At 38.2% G+C, this 14,357-nt stretch overlaps 1 protein-coding gene across 3 annotated transcripts in view; it reads left to right on the top strand.

Annotated features, from left to right (window-relative positions):
• Positions 1-14,357, top strand: part of NIPAL2 (NIPA like domain containing 2) — a 75,007-nt gene that overhangs the window by 27,971 nt on the left and 32,679 nt on the right. For all 3 annotated transcript variants that reach the window (XM_044914655.1, XM_021688689.2, XM_021688690.2), the window contains exon 4: positions 12,253-12,312. In XM_044914655.1, coding sequence (XP_044770590.1) covers positions 12,253-12,312 — 60 coding nt within the window. The remainder of the gene's footprint in view (positions 1-12,252; positions 12,313-14,357) is intronic.

The raw sequence follows: 14,357 nt of genomic DNA, 5'->3' as shown, positions 1-14,357 counted from the left end.
TGAAGCATTTCATTGCAAGGAACTCATGGAGATTCACTTCTGTACATAAAAGTTGATCAGCTTGTCCTTCAGGGGTTAAGTTAGATTATTTGTGCATCTGCAAAGTGCAGCCTTACATTTAACGTCTTCCTTTTTCTGCTCATCCTCGTGCCATATCTGCGCTATGCCTAAGCATTGAGAGATGGTTAAAAAGCACGCAGCCATCAGCAGTCAAGAGAATTGAAGTCACATGGAATCAAGGAGATTCACGGGAGAGCTTAGGCAGTATAAAATTAGTTTTTCTGTGGGTGACAAGGGAGATTGTTGCAGGGACAGGGAGGGTGGGAGAAACAACATAACGAAAGCACCAATGATATTCTTCAGTCCTCTACCCCTGAGTGTATTGATTTAAAGTAATTAGAAGAGAGTTCTCAGAACATATCACCCTTTTCCAAGTTAAATTCAGGCAGTACTTTAGAAATAAAGGTAAGGAACAAGTATTGAGTGAGCATCCACTATGTCAGGTAATGTATGACACACATAAACTCGCTATTTTACTTCATTACTGCCCAGATGAATAGAAGTGGGTAATGAATAGATTAAACTTGAGGTGAATTACATGAGATCAAACACTTGGAATTTTACATGGAATGATAGAATCAATAGCAGGAAGATCTCCTTGGTCCTGGAACAATTTCCTAAGAGAAGTAGTCACCGTGTGACTGGGCTAATTCAGATGACAGTTGGAGAGCCGACTGCACTGAGAAAATGAGGAGAGAATGGGACATACGACCGATAAGTCTTTTCCATCTCTGATTTTTCCCTAACATGCTGGCTTCGGCTCAAATGGAAATTCATGATGTGGAATATATGTTGTCTTGTGTATTTCTCTTGTGCTGTGATGGAGCTGTGAGCTAAAGTGTGTCTGTAATCCATTAGGCGATGGTCATGGTGTAGCCAGAAAGCCCTAGTGAGGCCTTTTGGAACTCTAAAGAAGTCATCTCAAGCAGAAACTTTGGTCTCCAAGATTTTTATTAGAAACAAATGAAAGGAAACATAAACAGACCAATAAGCAAATGACCTGTAGCATTCCACAAACCTAGATGCTGCGAATTCTCCCAGTCCTTCGGAGCCCCGAGCTTAGTGCCAGGCTGGATGAGATCACTGGAGCTCCAGACCACGTGGGCTGCCTGTGGGCGCTTCACATAGGCATTTATTTTAATGTTGGAAATATGCAGAAAATCTCCCCCTTTTTGGTGGCTTGTTGGGTTGTCTGCTTTAGCAGATTTGTCCCCAAACCAGCCTAAATAAAATGTGCAAGATAAAACTCTGAAGTTCTCATTTTATGTCTGCTCATGCACTCACCTGAAAGCATTCCTAAAACCTAAAAAGCTCTATTTGAAAGGTCTTTTCCACTCATCCTGATTTTTTGAGGATGCCACGAAGTTTTTCTAGAGAAATTGCCCCTGATGAAGTAATGTGCTATTATATAAATTTATAATACAGAGTTTATCTTCTCAATGATAAGAGTTTTTACTTTTTTGGAGTCTTTTCAAGTTTAATCACTAATGTGTGTCAAGAAAAATATAGAAAAGAAAGAATGATTATTCTCAATCCAGGTGAATTTCCTTATTTGAAATTATACAAATTACTATGAACAGTTTCTGCAGTATCTTCAATAAATGACAATAGCAGTTTTTTTATTAACATGAATTACTTGACACTTTTATTCCTGCCAATATGATAGGACAACTTTTTTTCTCTACAAAGAAACATTTTTCAAACTGTCACATCCTCAGATTTTCAAATCCTAACTCCATGGAGTACATTGTAATTGACATACGTTCTCCCTAAAATTCTACAACTAAGAGGGAATGATAATTTTGGGGTAGTCAGTACTTCCATACAATTACAGTTGATTAAGCCTGGGAGCACGCTCAACATGTCCACATGTTTGAAGCTTGATTGTGAGTGACGGGAAAGTGCTTTCGTGGTTTGCTTTTTAGCAGTGCAATAAAGTTGCCATTATAAGTGGTCAGAAACCACAAGCCAGATATTTACATGTGAGGATCTATTTGTAGCATTATTATATAAATATGTTCTTTTCATGTCATGGGCTATTTTTTATAAAACGGTTTCCTTTACTACTTTGTCTTCTACTTTCCTATAGTATAAAAATATACCCTGGTTTCTCTTGAGATCATAGAGGTTAAACAATAAATTGGATGACACTAAATGAAAATTGATGAAATTTTCACTGCAGGCTAGATGAGATTCCAAAAACTGGTGTCCTGTAGGTCAGATCTGACCTTTGCTGTGTTTTGTTTGGCTTAATGCTTTGAAAGAATATAAACTAATTTCCCATGTTTAAAAATTGGGCCACGACACAGAAAAAGTGGTTTGCCTTAAAGAATCAGATTTGGTAGTCCTGGACTTGCATTTGGCTAGGGCTGAATTATGGCTGCCACCTTTCACTGATCTTGTATATTCTAGGTCACCATGGCCCCACTGGTCCTCATAGCTACAGCAACCTGCCCTCATCACACCAGTCCACCACCCATAGGCCATCACCCTTCATTGCCCAAGCCCACCACCTTCATTATTTTGCCCTCTATAGAGGATTGCCTAATTGGCCCCATCGGCATTTGAATTTGTAACCCATGGACCAAAGGTTTTTTTGGTTTGTTTTGTTTTTTACAACTGAATCAGGTAAGAATATTATATCCATAATCATAGTTGAGTAAAGTATACTTGATTGTTTTAATTTTGAGTTACGTTTGCCTTTTAAGAAGTGGTCACAATTGCATGAAAAAGAATAAAATACCTAGGAGTAAATTTAACCAAAGAGGTAAGAGACCTGTATACTGAAAACTGTAAGACATAAATGGAAGAAGACACAAATAAATGGAAAGATAGTCTGTGCTCAAGGATTGGAAGAATTCATATTGTTAAAATGTCCATACTACCCAAAGCAATTTACAGGTTCAATGCAATCCCTATTAAAATTCCAGTGGCATTTTTCACAGAGCCAGAAAAGACAATTCTAAAATTTGTATGGAACCACAAAAGACTCCAAATAGCCAAAGGAATCTTAAGAAAGAAGGACAAAGCTGGAGGCATCATGTGCCCTGGTTTTGAACCATATTACAAAGCTATAGTAATCAAGACTGTATCATATTACCATAAAAATAGACACAGATCAGGGGCGCCTGGGTGGCTCAGTCGTTAAGCATCTGCCTTCGGCTCAGGTCATGATCCTAGGGCCCTGGGATCGAGCCCCACGTCGGGCTCCCTGCTCAGCGGAAGCCTGCTTCTCCCTCTCCCACTCCCCCTGCTTGTGTTTCCTCTCTCGCTGTGTCTCTCTCTATCAAATAAATAAATAAAATCTTTAAAAAAAAAATAGACACAGATCAATGGGCCAAAATAGAGAGCCCAGAAATACACCCAGCCATATATGTTTAATTAATTTACTGCAAAGGAACCAAGAATATACATTGGAGAAAGGTCAGTCTCTTCAACAAATGGTGTTGGGAAAACTGCACAGCCCCATGCAAAAGAATGCAGCTGGCCCACTATTTTACACCACACACAGAAATTAACTCTAAATGGATTAAAGACTTGAATGTAAGACCTGAAATCATGAAACTCCTAGAAGAAAATGTAGGCAGTAAGCCCCTTGACACTGGTCTTGGCAATGATTTTTTTGGATTTGACACCAAAAGCAAAGGCAACAAAAGCAAAAATGAACAAATGGGACAACATCAAACTAGAAAGCTTCTGCACGGCAAAGGAAACAATCAACAAAATGAAAATGCAAGCTACTAAAAGGGAGGAAATACTTGCAAATCGTATATCTAATGAGGCGTTAGCATCCAAAATATATAAAGAACTCACACAACTCAATAGCAAAAACAACAAATGACCCACTTTTAAAATGGGCACATGATCTGAATAGACTTTTCTCAAAGAAGACATACAGATTGCCAACAACTACATAAAAAGATGTTTGAAATCACTAATCAATAGGTGATTGCAAATCAAAACCACAATGTGATATCACCTTATACCTGTTAGAATGGCTGTTATCAAAGATAAGAAGTAACAAGTGTTGGTGAGGGTGTGGGAAAAAAAGGAACCCTTGTGCACTACAGGTGATAAGGTAAATTGGTGTACCCACTTCAGGAAACAATATTGAGTTTCCTCAAAACTTAAAAATAGAATTACCATATTATCCAGCAATTCCACTTCTGGGTATTTATCCAAAGAAACAAAAACAGTAACTGTAAAAGATATATATGCATCCCCATGTTCATTGCAGCATTATTTACAATAGGCAAGATACGGAAACAACCCACCCAACGCCCAAGTGTCTATCAGTGGATTAATAAAGAAAAATGAGGTATGCATACACAATGGAATATTATCCAGCCATCAGAAACGATGAATACCCACCATTTGCATCAACATGGATGGAATTGGAGGGGATTATGTTAAGTGAAGTAAGTCAAGCAGAGGAAGACAATTATATGGTTTCACTCATATGTGAAACATAAGCAATAGCACAGAGGACCATAGGGGAAGGGAAGGAAATCCAAAGAGGGAGAAATCAGAGAGGGAGATGAACCATGAGAGACTATGGACACTGAGAAACAATTTGGGGGTTTCAGAGGGGAGGAGGGTGGGGGGAGGGGGTAACAGGGTGATGGGCATTGAGGAGGGCACATGCTGTGATGAGCACTGGGTGTCATACTTAACTAATGAATCATTGAACACTACATCAAAAACTAATTATGTACTATACAGTGGCTAACTGAACATAATAAAAAAAAAAGAAAAATGAGGTATACATACACAATGGAATATTATTCAACCATAAAAAAGAATGAAATCTTATCATTTGTGACAACATGGATGGACCTTGAGGGCATTCTGCTAAGTGAAATAAGTCAGAGAAAGACTAATACCATATTATCTCACTTCTATGTGAAATCTAAAAAACAAACAAAAAACCAAGTTTATATATACAGAGAACAGATTGGTGGTTGCCAGAGGCAGGGAGAGAGGGGGTGGGTGAAATGGGTGAAGGGAGTCAAAAGGTACAAACTTCCAGTCATAAAATAAGTAAGTCATGGGATGTAATGTACACCATGGCAACTATAGCTAATAATACTTTATTGCATATTTAAAAGTTGCTAAGAGTAAATTTTAAAAGTTTTCATTATAAGAAAAAAATATTCTGTAACTATATATGGTGACTGATGTTAACTGGACTTAATGTGGTGATCATTTTGCAATATATATGAATATCGACAGATGTAATGCAATCCCTATCAAAATACCAACATTTTTCACAGGACTAGAACAAATTATCCCAACATTTGTATGGAACCACAAAAGAACCTGAATAACAAAGCAGTCTTGAGAGAGAAGGACAAAGCTGGAGGGATCACAGTCCTAAATTTCAAGATATACTACAAAGCTGTAGTCATCAAAACAGTATGGCACTGGCACAAAAACAGACACATAAATCAATGGAACAGAATAGAGAGTCCAGAAATAAACCCATGTTTGTATGGAAAAGGAGGCAAGAATATACTGGGGAAAAGACAGTCTTTTCAACAAATGGTGCTGGGAAAACTGAACAGCTGCATGCAAGAGAAGGAAATTGGACCACTTTCTGACACCACACACAAAATAAACTCAAAATGGATTAAAGACCCTAAGTGTGAAACCTGAAACCATAAAAACCCTACAAGAGAACATAGGCAGTAATTTCTCTGACATCAGCTGTAGAAAAATTTTTCTAGTTATGTCTCCTAAGGCAAGAGAAACAAAAGCAAAAATAAACTGTTGGGACTACATCAAAAAAAAAAAAAAAAAAAGCTTTTGCACAGTGAAAGAAACCAACAAAACAAAAAGGCAACCTACTGAATGGGAGAAGATACTTGCAAATGATATATCCAATAAGGGGTTAATATCCAAAATATATAAAGAACTTCTACAACTCAACACCAAAAAACTCAATCCAATTAAAAAATGGGCAGAGAGGGGCGCCTGGGTGGCTCAGTTGGTTAAGCGACTGCCTTCAGCTCAGGTCATGATCCTGGAGTCTCTGGATCGAGTCCCGCATCAGGCTCCCTGCTTGGCGGGGAGCCTGCTTCTGCCTCTGACCCTCCCCCCTCTCATGTGCTCTCTCTCTCCCATTCTCTCTGTCTCAAATAAATAAATAAAATCTTTAAAAAAAAAAAAAAAAATGGGCAGAGGACATGAATAGACATTTTTCCAAAGAAGACATACAGATGGCCAACAGACATGAAAAGATGCTCAGTATTTTTAGGGGTACTTAAGGGAATGCCCACAAAAACACAAAATGAATAAACAAAGAAAAAACAGAATCAGGCCTATAAATACAGAGAACAAACTGATGGTTGCCAGAGGGGAGGGGGGTGAGGTTGGGCAAAATGAGTGAAGAAGAGTGGGAGACACTCCCCTTGCTTGTGTTCCCTCTCTCGCTGTGTCTCTCTCTGTCGAATGAATAAAATCTAAAAAAAAAAAAAAAAAAAAAAGTGGGAGACACAGGCTTCCAGTTATGAAATGAATAAGACATGAGAATAAAAGGCACAGCATAAGGAATATAGTGCTTATTGTAATAATGATGTAAAAGGACATATAGTAGCTATACTTGAGGTGAACATAACATAATGCATAAACCTGTCAAATCACTAAGTTGTACACCTAAACTAATGTAAGATTGTGTGTCAACTCTACTCAAATAAAAAATTAAATTTTAAAAGAGTACACTAATCTTGATGAGCACTGAGAAATGTATAGAATTGTTGAACCATTACATTGTATCCCTGAAACTAATATAACACTGTATGTAGTTATACTTCAATTAAAAAATAAATAAAAACTGGGGCGCCTGGGTGGCTCAGTTGGTTAAACGACTGCCTTCGGCTCAGGTCATGATCCTGGAGTCCCAGGATCGAGCCCCACATCTGGCTCCCTGCTCAGCAGGGAGTCTGCTTCTCCCTCTGACCCTCTCCCCTCTCGTGTTCTCTCTCTCATTCTCTCTCTCTCAAATAAATAAAATCTTAAAAAATAAATAAATAAATAAATAAATAAAAACAAAAACAAAAAACCCTGGGCGCCTGGGTGGCTCAGTTGGTTAAACATCTGCCTTTGGCTCAGGTCATGATCCCGGGGTTCTGTGATCGAGTCCCACATTGGGTTCCCTGAGCAGCCGGGAGTCTGCTTCTCCCTCTCCCTCTTCCCCGCTCATGCATATGCTATCTCTCTCAAATAAATAAAATCTTTAAAAAAAAAAAAAGGAAAAAAAAACCCAAATACAAATATCAAATCATTATGTTGTACACCTGAAACTAATATAATGTTGTATGTCAATTATACCTCAAGTTTTAAAAAAGATCTTAAAAATTAAGTTGTCATAAAGGGTAAAAAATGAGAAGTAGTAAATAAAGGTGAACAAAATGTTTTAAAATGGCCATAGTATAACACATTAAATAATAATTGAACTCTTCTGTACTGTTAAACCTTTAGTAAAAAGAGAGTTTAAGTTAAAGGTGCACATATAAATGTAAAAACAGAATCCTCAGTTATCTATTCTACAGACACAGAGATCTAAACTCACCTGTAAAAATCTACCCTTGAGTTTGATTGTTAACATATAAAAATGTGATGCTTAACTTCTGATTTATTAATCCCTATGGTGGCTATTACAGAAGAAACCCAAATCAAATTTGTATGATCTTTCTGAATTCTCATGCACCAGATCAATTTATAGTTGTCTTTTTCTTTTTCTTTTCTTTTTTTTTTAAGATTTTATTTATTTGACAGAGACAGACACAGTGAGAGAGGGAACACAAGCAGGGGGAGGGGGAGAGGGAGAAGCAGGCTTCCTGCTGAGCAGGGAGCCCGATGCGGGGCTCGATCCCAGGACCCTGGGATCATGACCTGAGCCAAAGGCAGACACTTAACGACTGAGCCACCCAGGTGCCCTATAGTTGTCTTTTTCTTTCACTCGTGGTCTGCTATGGATCTTAGAGCATCAACTCTTGACCACATTAAGCAAAATAACTCTTCCATAATAACAGCCAGTCCTTGGACCAAGTCTGAGATGTAAGAGAGGAGGCAAAGAAAGGACAAACTTGTGGTTCATTTCAGGGAGCATTACGAAGCTCAACACCAGGTCACATACCTACCGCTGGAACTGGCACCCTCCCCCACATCTAGACTTGGTTCAGCTGACGCCACCAGAATCTTGCTTGGCCTTTGTCTGTTTTCATCTGGAAACCAGAATCAGAATTCCTACATGTAAGTTCCTCTATGTCAACCTTGACCAGAAAGGATCTCCATTCTGATTGCTGATCTGAATGACCCCTAATGGCCAAAAATAGAATAGTTGACTCACCCGTAATAATTGTTGTTGAGAGTCTTCCTGACAATGAAGCATTAGAACTTTAAGGCCTAGTGAATACATTAATAAACTGCCTCATGGGAACACCATTTTGCACCAGAGAAAGTACTAGAAGCTTTTTTATTTTTTCCCTTAAACAGAAAATATTCCTGCTATCTTTTTTTTCCCCACCATGACTTCTACATAACCAGTTTAAATTTCGGTCAGATTATCTTTCATATGCTACCTCTCACCTTTTCTTTCTTAATGCATTATGCACATTGTGGTTCAGTGTCCAGCTCTGGAGTCCTTGTGAGACATGGTGTAATGAATTTAACCCCAGTGTCCACAAGTACCCTCTGTGTAGACCTGTGTCTGTGAGCACTCTGTTTCGATCTGTGTCCATATGAAGGCTGGAGTGGAAAAGGGTTCTCGAACCTCTCCCCAAATATGCCCCCAGTCAAAAATCTACACGAAACTGAGTGCTGAAGTTAACGCTCAGTAGTAAGTATAGTTTAATCATACCTAGCACAAATCTATTTAATGTACAACTGTGTTCTGTTTTAATGCTTTTTAAGCTATTGATCTTGAGATGCTTGATTTCTGAATACTGAATTTTACTATAGGAGTAAAAGCATAGTAGGTCTTTCCTCTTCCCAGGTGTTTATTAGGCAGTGGTGGTTGTTACAGTAACAACTAGACAGGGTTGAGCTTGACAAATCTCTGATTGCAAATGTATATGGGGCACTTCGGTTTATTTATTTTTTCTCATTTTAAAAAGTTACTGCTCTACTTAGAAGTCATGTTATGAGCTGTTGCTCAGATACTGTCTTTTTGCTCAGCACAGCTCTCGTTTTAACGATATTTTGAAAGATAAATGAATTATGAGTGTTTCTTAACAGAATGTCTTTTTTTATTACTTGCTTTGCTAGATAAACTAAAAATCTTATTCTCTTATCTAACAATTTTGTAGAAACTCTCACATTCTCTTAGAACAAACAAAACAATGAGTATGGAAGTGCATTAGACAGAAGTTCTTTCAGAGAGTAAAAGTAGCATATTTATGTTCATAAAACACTGGTAACTCTTTTATGGCAGTCAATATAATTTGATGCATACAGTATATTTCAAGTTTATTGTTACCAATCATGTCCCTTTCTCTTTTAGCAATGAAATTATCACCTATAGAACATTTCCCCCATCCCTTCTAAAAGTGAAATTATTTATGAAACTGGTTCAGCAACAAGAAGAGAAGGAGAGCAATGCCTTCCTCCTTTCAAGGGAGGCAATGGAGTGTAGTGTACCTGAAAGAGCTCTGGACTGGGGTTAAGGAAATGTGGGCTTTGGTTCCAATTCCACTGTAATACAAATGTTTGTTAAATGAATGGATCAATGAATGAACAAACAACTTCTCTGGACCTGCCTCCAAAATATGAAGTTTAGGACCTGGAGTACATTGTCTTTGTATCTCCTACCAGCTCTAAGATGTCCCCATTCCATGTAAGCAGTGTCTCCCTTCTTCCTGGACTCCTTTGCTGTGAAATAGTCCTCTCAAGGACTGTTATAATGGAATGCATTTGGTATATGTTAGTAGTGATACTTCACCTGTTTCTTATCGATCTACCTCTCTCCACTTGGAAACATTCCTTATGTAATTACACAGGGAGTCAGTGATGGGATGGGAATGGGGTCTTGGTTTTTATACCTTTCCTAATGCTCTAACATATGAAATTAGTTTCCCTGAATTGTTTTGGTTCAAATATGAAATGGAAAATTTTCAGACGTTTTTACACCTGTCCCAAACTCAATTCTTAACGTAATGGGCTATGCGTCTGTATAGAAAACATTCCTTTAGTGTTTTAAAGCCACACCACCCAATTAAATCCACGGTTGGTGGACATTTTCCATGCTCTGTTTATTCTGTGTAAAATGTCCATTTGGATAAATTACCTGCCCAGGAGAAATTTGCAAGGACATAGCTCAGCTTGAATAAAAGAGAGCCAGGTTGAGAAAAAGATGGAGAAAACATAAGAGAATCCCATCTTATCTTGAATGAGGGTTTCTGCTATGGATTTATTTTGTTTTAAATCAATTGCCAGAATACCAGATATAGTTATATTCAAATTTAACTGATTTAATGAGTTATACAGACTCATGAAAATTTTTATCTAAGAAGAATTTTAAATGACATGGCAAGTTTAATAATATGGTAACTAAGGAAACTGAAAAAAAAGCGTTTGCATTACAGTTTTATCTCAGCTAAGGTAAAATAAACACGCCAACATATTAACTGCAGTTTTTTCTAGATGATGAGTTATTTTTATGATGACTTTTCTTCTGTATATTTTTACTTTAAAAAATAAACTTAAAAACCTGGCTAATAAATTCTGTTAAAAATTTAAAATACGGGGACACCTGGATGAGTCAGTCGGTTAAGCATCCGACTCTTGACTTTGGTTCAGGTCATGATCTCAGGGTTGTGAGATAAGCCCCACATCCGGCTCCATGCTGGGTGTGGAGCCTGCTTAAGATTCTCTCTCTCCCTCTCCCTTTGCCCCTTCCCCACTCTTAAAAAATTTAAATACAAATTATGTTGTGTACTATTTTGTATTATTGCAAGTTTGGATTTCCCCATGCCTCTACTCATAGAGGAATGGCTCCATAAGAGGAACAACTCAAAGAGATTCAATGTATCCTACATAACCTGAGACCATAGTAGCAGGTCATGGCTTACTTAGAGGTTGAGGGTTCAGTAGCATCAGTCATGGGAAAGAGGATCTTACAGCATGAGGGCCAGCAAATGCAGGGCGGAGATCCCACAAACTCTCTTATTTATGTGCTAGGTAACCCCGGGAGATCTTAGAAGAATAAGACCTATCTCTCAGAGTCAAAGGAACTGATAGTCTTTGAGGGGAGACAGGCAAATAAATCTTCAGTGTAACAAAGCTGTATTAGAGGGGGTAATTACACAAAAGGGTGGTTTGGTCAGCTGGGTCTAGGGGAATCCAGAGGTGATCCTTGAGTCCAGAGTTGGTCACAAGAATGGAGGCAGAGTTGCAAAGGGAATAGCCCAAATAAGAGTCCTTTAGAATGAAACTAGATGGTGGTTCTGGGAATTCTGATTATTCGAGTAAGGGAGTAAGGATGGGCATGGAATATAAAAGAGATCAAGAACAGATGTGGTGAGCAGCAGGAGCCTGAGGTCTAAGCCTGAGGTGAAGCTGGCCTGAGCAGCTCAGTGACGGTGGACTGGAGGGGGTGGGCGGGAGAGATGGTGAAACTCAGACCCAGCAGACCTGGGATCCTGTTGGATGTGTAGTGTGAAGCAGAGTGGGGACGGCAGCAGTCCTAGGATTCTGGGGCTCCTTAGAGGTGTCATTAGAATAGGAATTGTAGGAGGAAATGAAGGCAAATAATGAGTTTCGGTTTGGGATATATTTAAAGTTAAAACTTCCTTCCTTCCACTCTTTCTTCCATCCCTTCTTGCTCTTTCTGCCTCCCTCCCTCCCTGCCCCTCTTCCTTCCTCCCTCTCTCCCTCCCTCACTCCCTCTCTCTCTCTTTTTCTCTTTCTTTCCATTTATTCATTTAGTTATTTAGTAAGCTTTTATTATGCCCTTGCTGTTCGCAGGGCACTATCCCAGCCACTGTCCTCGGTCCACTGTAAACCAGGCCAGTTTCTATGTATCCTCAACCATGAGGGGGGAAAGTTGTTTTCACAGCCACAGTTACTGGGTGTCTCTGACCAGGACATAGCTAGTCCAGGTATAAGACACAAAGTGCTTAACTCCTTTCAAATGGCACCGCATAATATATGTTTTTATATGGGGAACACCACTAATGGCCATTTTCTTTCTAGGTAGTGCCATTATTTCTGTTATGTTTCTGAAAGAAAACTTAAGAGCTTCAGATTTACTAGGTAAGTCATTGGTTAATTCATGTAACTGTAGCACTGCTTGATCAGGAAATAAATAATAGTATTCATAAAAAAATATGTGCATTAAAAACTGGGAACAAATTACTGAAATGGATAAATCTCATTTGGAGATGGATAGTATTCTTTCTTGGAGCTGCGTTCTGCTCTTTCACGTGAAATACTTCAATTTTCACTGTGCCCACTGCTCATGCTATCGGCCACAGTGAATTATTACTTTACACTATTATTATTATGAATGTTATAAAATTTTCATGAGCATAATAAAATCCAAGAAAACATCTGTGTTACCTAATAGAGTATTCCACTTCAAAGGATGTATTTGTTAGATTGTTACATGAAAGTACTGCATAAAAATGAAAACCACACAAAAATTAGATGTACCAATTAACTACCTAATTTGTATTTAGGTCTTTCCGAAAGTAACATGGAACGTTCCCCTTCAAAATTTTATTTAGAAATACAGCTATTAGTGGCAAGTAACAGTAGCCTTCCTGGCTGTAAGAAAGATTGCTATTATATAGCAAAGCCATCCTGTCTTGATTGTATCTTCTACCTCTTATTGGAAGTATCACTTGTGAGAAGAATTCTGGAACTTCATATTTTCTTCCTTGACAAAATCCTCTCTGAATTGCTGCTGACATATGGTAACAAATATGATACTTTAGGTGCTTTAAATAAAGCAATGTCTACTCCCTTCCAAGGATATCAGTTTTTTTTAAAAAATTTGAGCTTTAAATGTGACACCAGTATTGCTATGTTGAGCATTTTTTCCCCCTGATTGTGTTTCCCTGGAGCCTAGTGTCTTGAACATGTTTTCACTTTTTCTTTTTCCTCCTTGGTTTGATTCTGCTAGTAGAGTTTTTAGTTGACATCATCAAATTCATCATGGTTGCAGTGTTTTTCCAAATGTACTCATATGTGCATTGTATCTTTTCAAATATATCATTTTTCTAATACTCCTTTTTTAATATATCATGGTTTATGGAATCATTTGGGGAAGATGTGTGGAATCAGAAATAAGAATGAACATTTGCCTGAGTTTTACAAATTAAAAAAAATTAGGTCCTATATTATTTTTCTCATTTATCAAATGTCTTAAGGAAACTCTAAATCATTTTATCTAACATATGCCATCTTTTGTAGTTAATGGTCGATTAAGGTTTAAATTAATCTAAGGTATTTAATGAGGTATGCAGGTGGATGTGTAGGGAGACTTGCTAATTATTGTGAACACTGCGATCAGAAGATGATTAATATGGAATCTCTGCCCTCAAATCAGTCAATGATAAAATATATACATTAATAAGTTTTTTAAAAGTGGAAAATAATATATGTCCTCATGCCTTGAGGCTTTAGTTTAGAACAGGGTTTCTCAGCCTCGGCACTGCCGACATTTTAGGCCGGAGAGGTCTTCATTGCAGGGGGCTGTCCTGTGCACTGCTGGATGTTTAGCGGCATTCCTCCTGGCCTTTTCCCATCAGATGCCATAGCACCGCATGCCCTAGTAATGGCAACCAGAAATGACTTCCCATATTGCCAAATGTCCCCTGGGGGACAAAATCACCCCCAGTTGAGAACCACTGGTGTAAAATAAATAGACGTTACTCTAGCTGAGAAGCTCAGAGAGGCTTTTTTATAGCGGTAACATTCCATTCAGTTCTGATGGCCGGGTAGGACAGGCATGGGCCCTTTCCAAGCATTTGGAGGATGACATACAGAGGGATTAAAACGAGAAGCAGTAACAAAGGTACAAAAAGGCAGGGTAAGTTTCTATTTAATACTGCACTCAACTGCTGCCAATAGGATTAGGAAAAAAATAAAGTCACAACTATGGAAAAGGAAGAAACAGAAATATCAGTGTGTGCACATGATTTGATTATATACTTGGAAATCCCAAGATCAGCAAAACGTTACTAAAACCAGGAAACTAGCTCAACTCAAAGGATATAAATTAAACTCACTCTCCTAAGTTCGAATCTGAATTCCACCTTTTCTGTCAACTATGTGGCCAGCATAATATTACTTAA

Source organism: Neomonachus schauinslandi, chromosome 4 (assembly GCF_002201575.2).
Source record: "Neomonachus schauinslandi chromosome 4, ASM220157v2, whole genome shotgun sequence".
Taxonomy (NCBI): Eukaryota; Metazoa; Chordata; class Mammalia; order Carnivora; family Phocidae; genus Neomonachus; species Neomonachus schauinslandi.
Note: the sequence above shows the minus strand (reverse complement) of the source record. Positions and strands in the feature narration are given on the sequence as shown.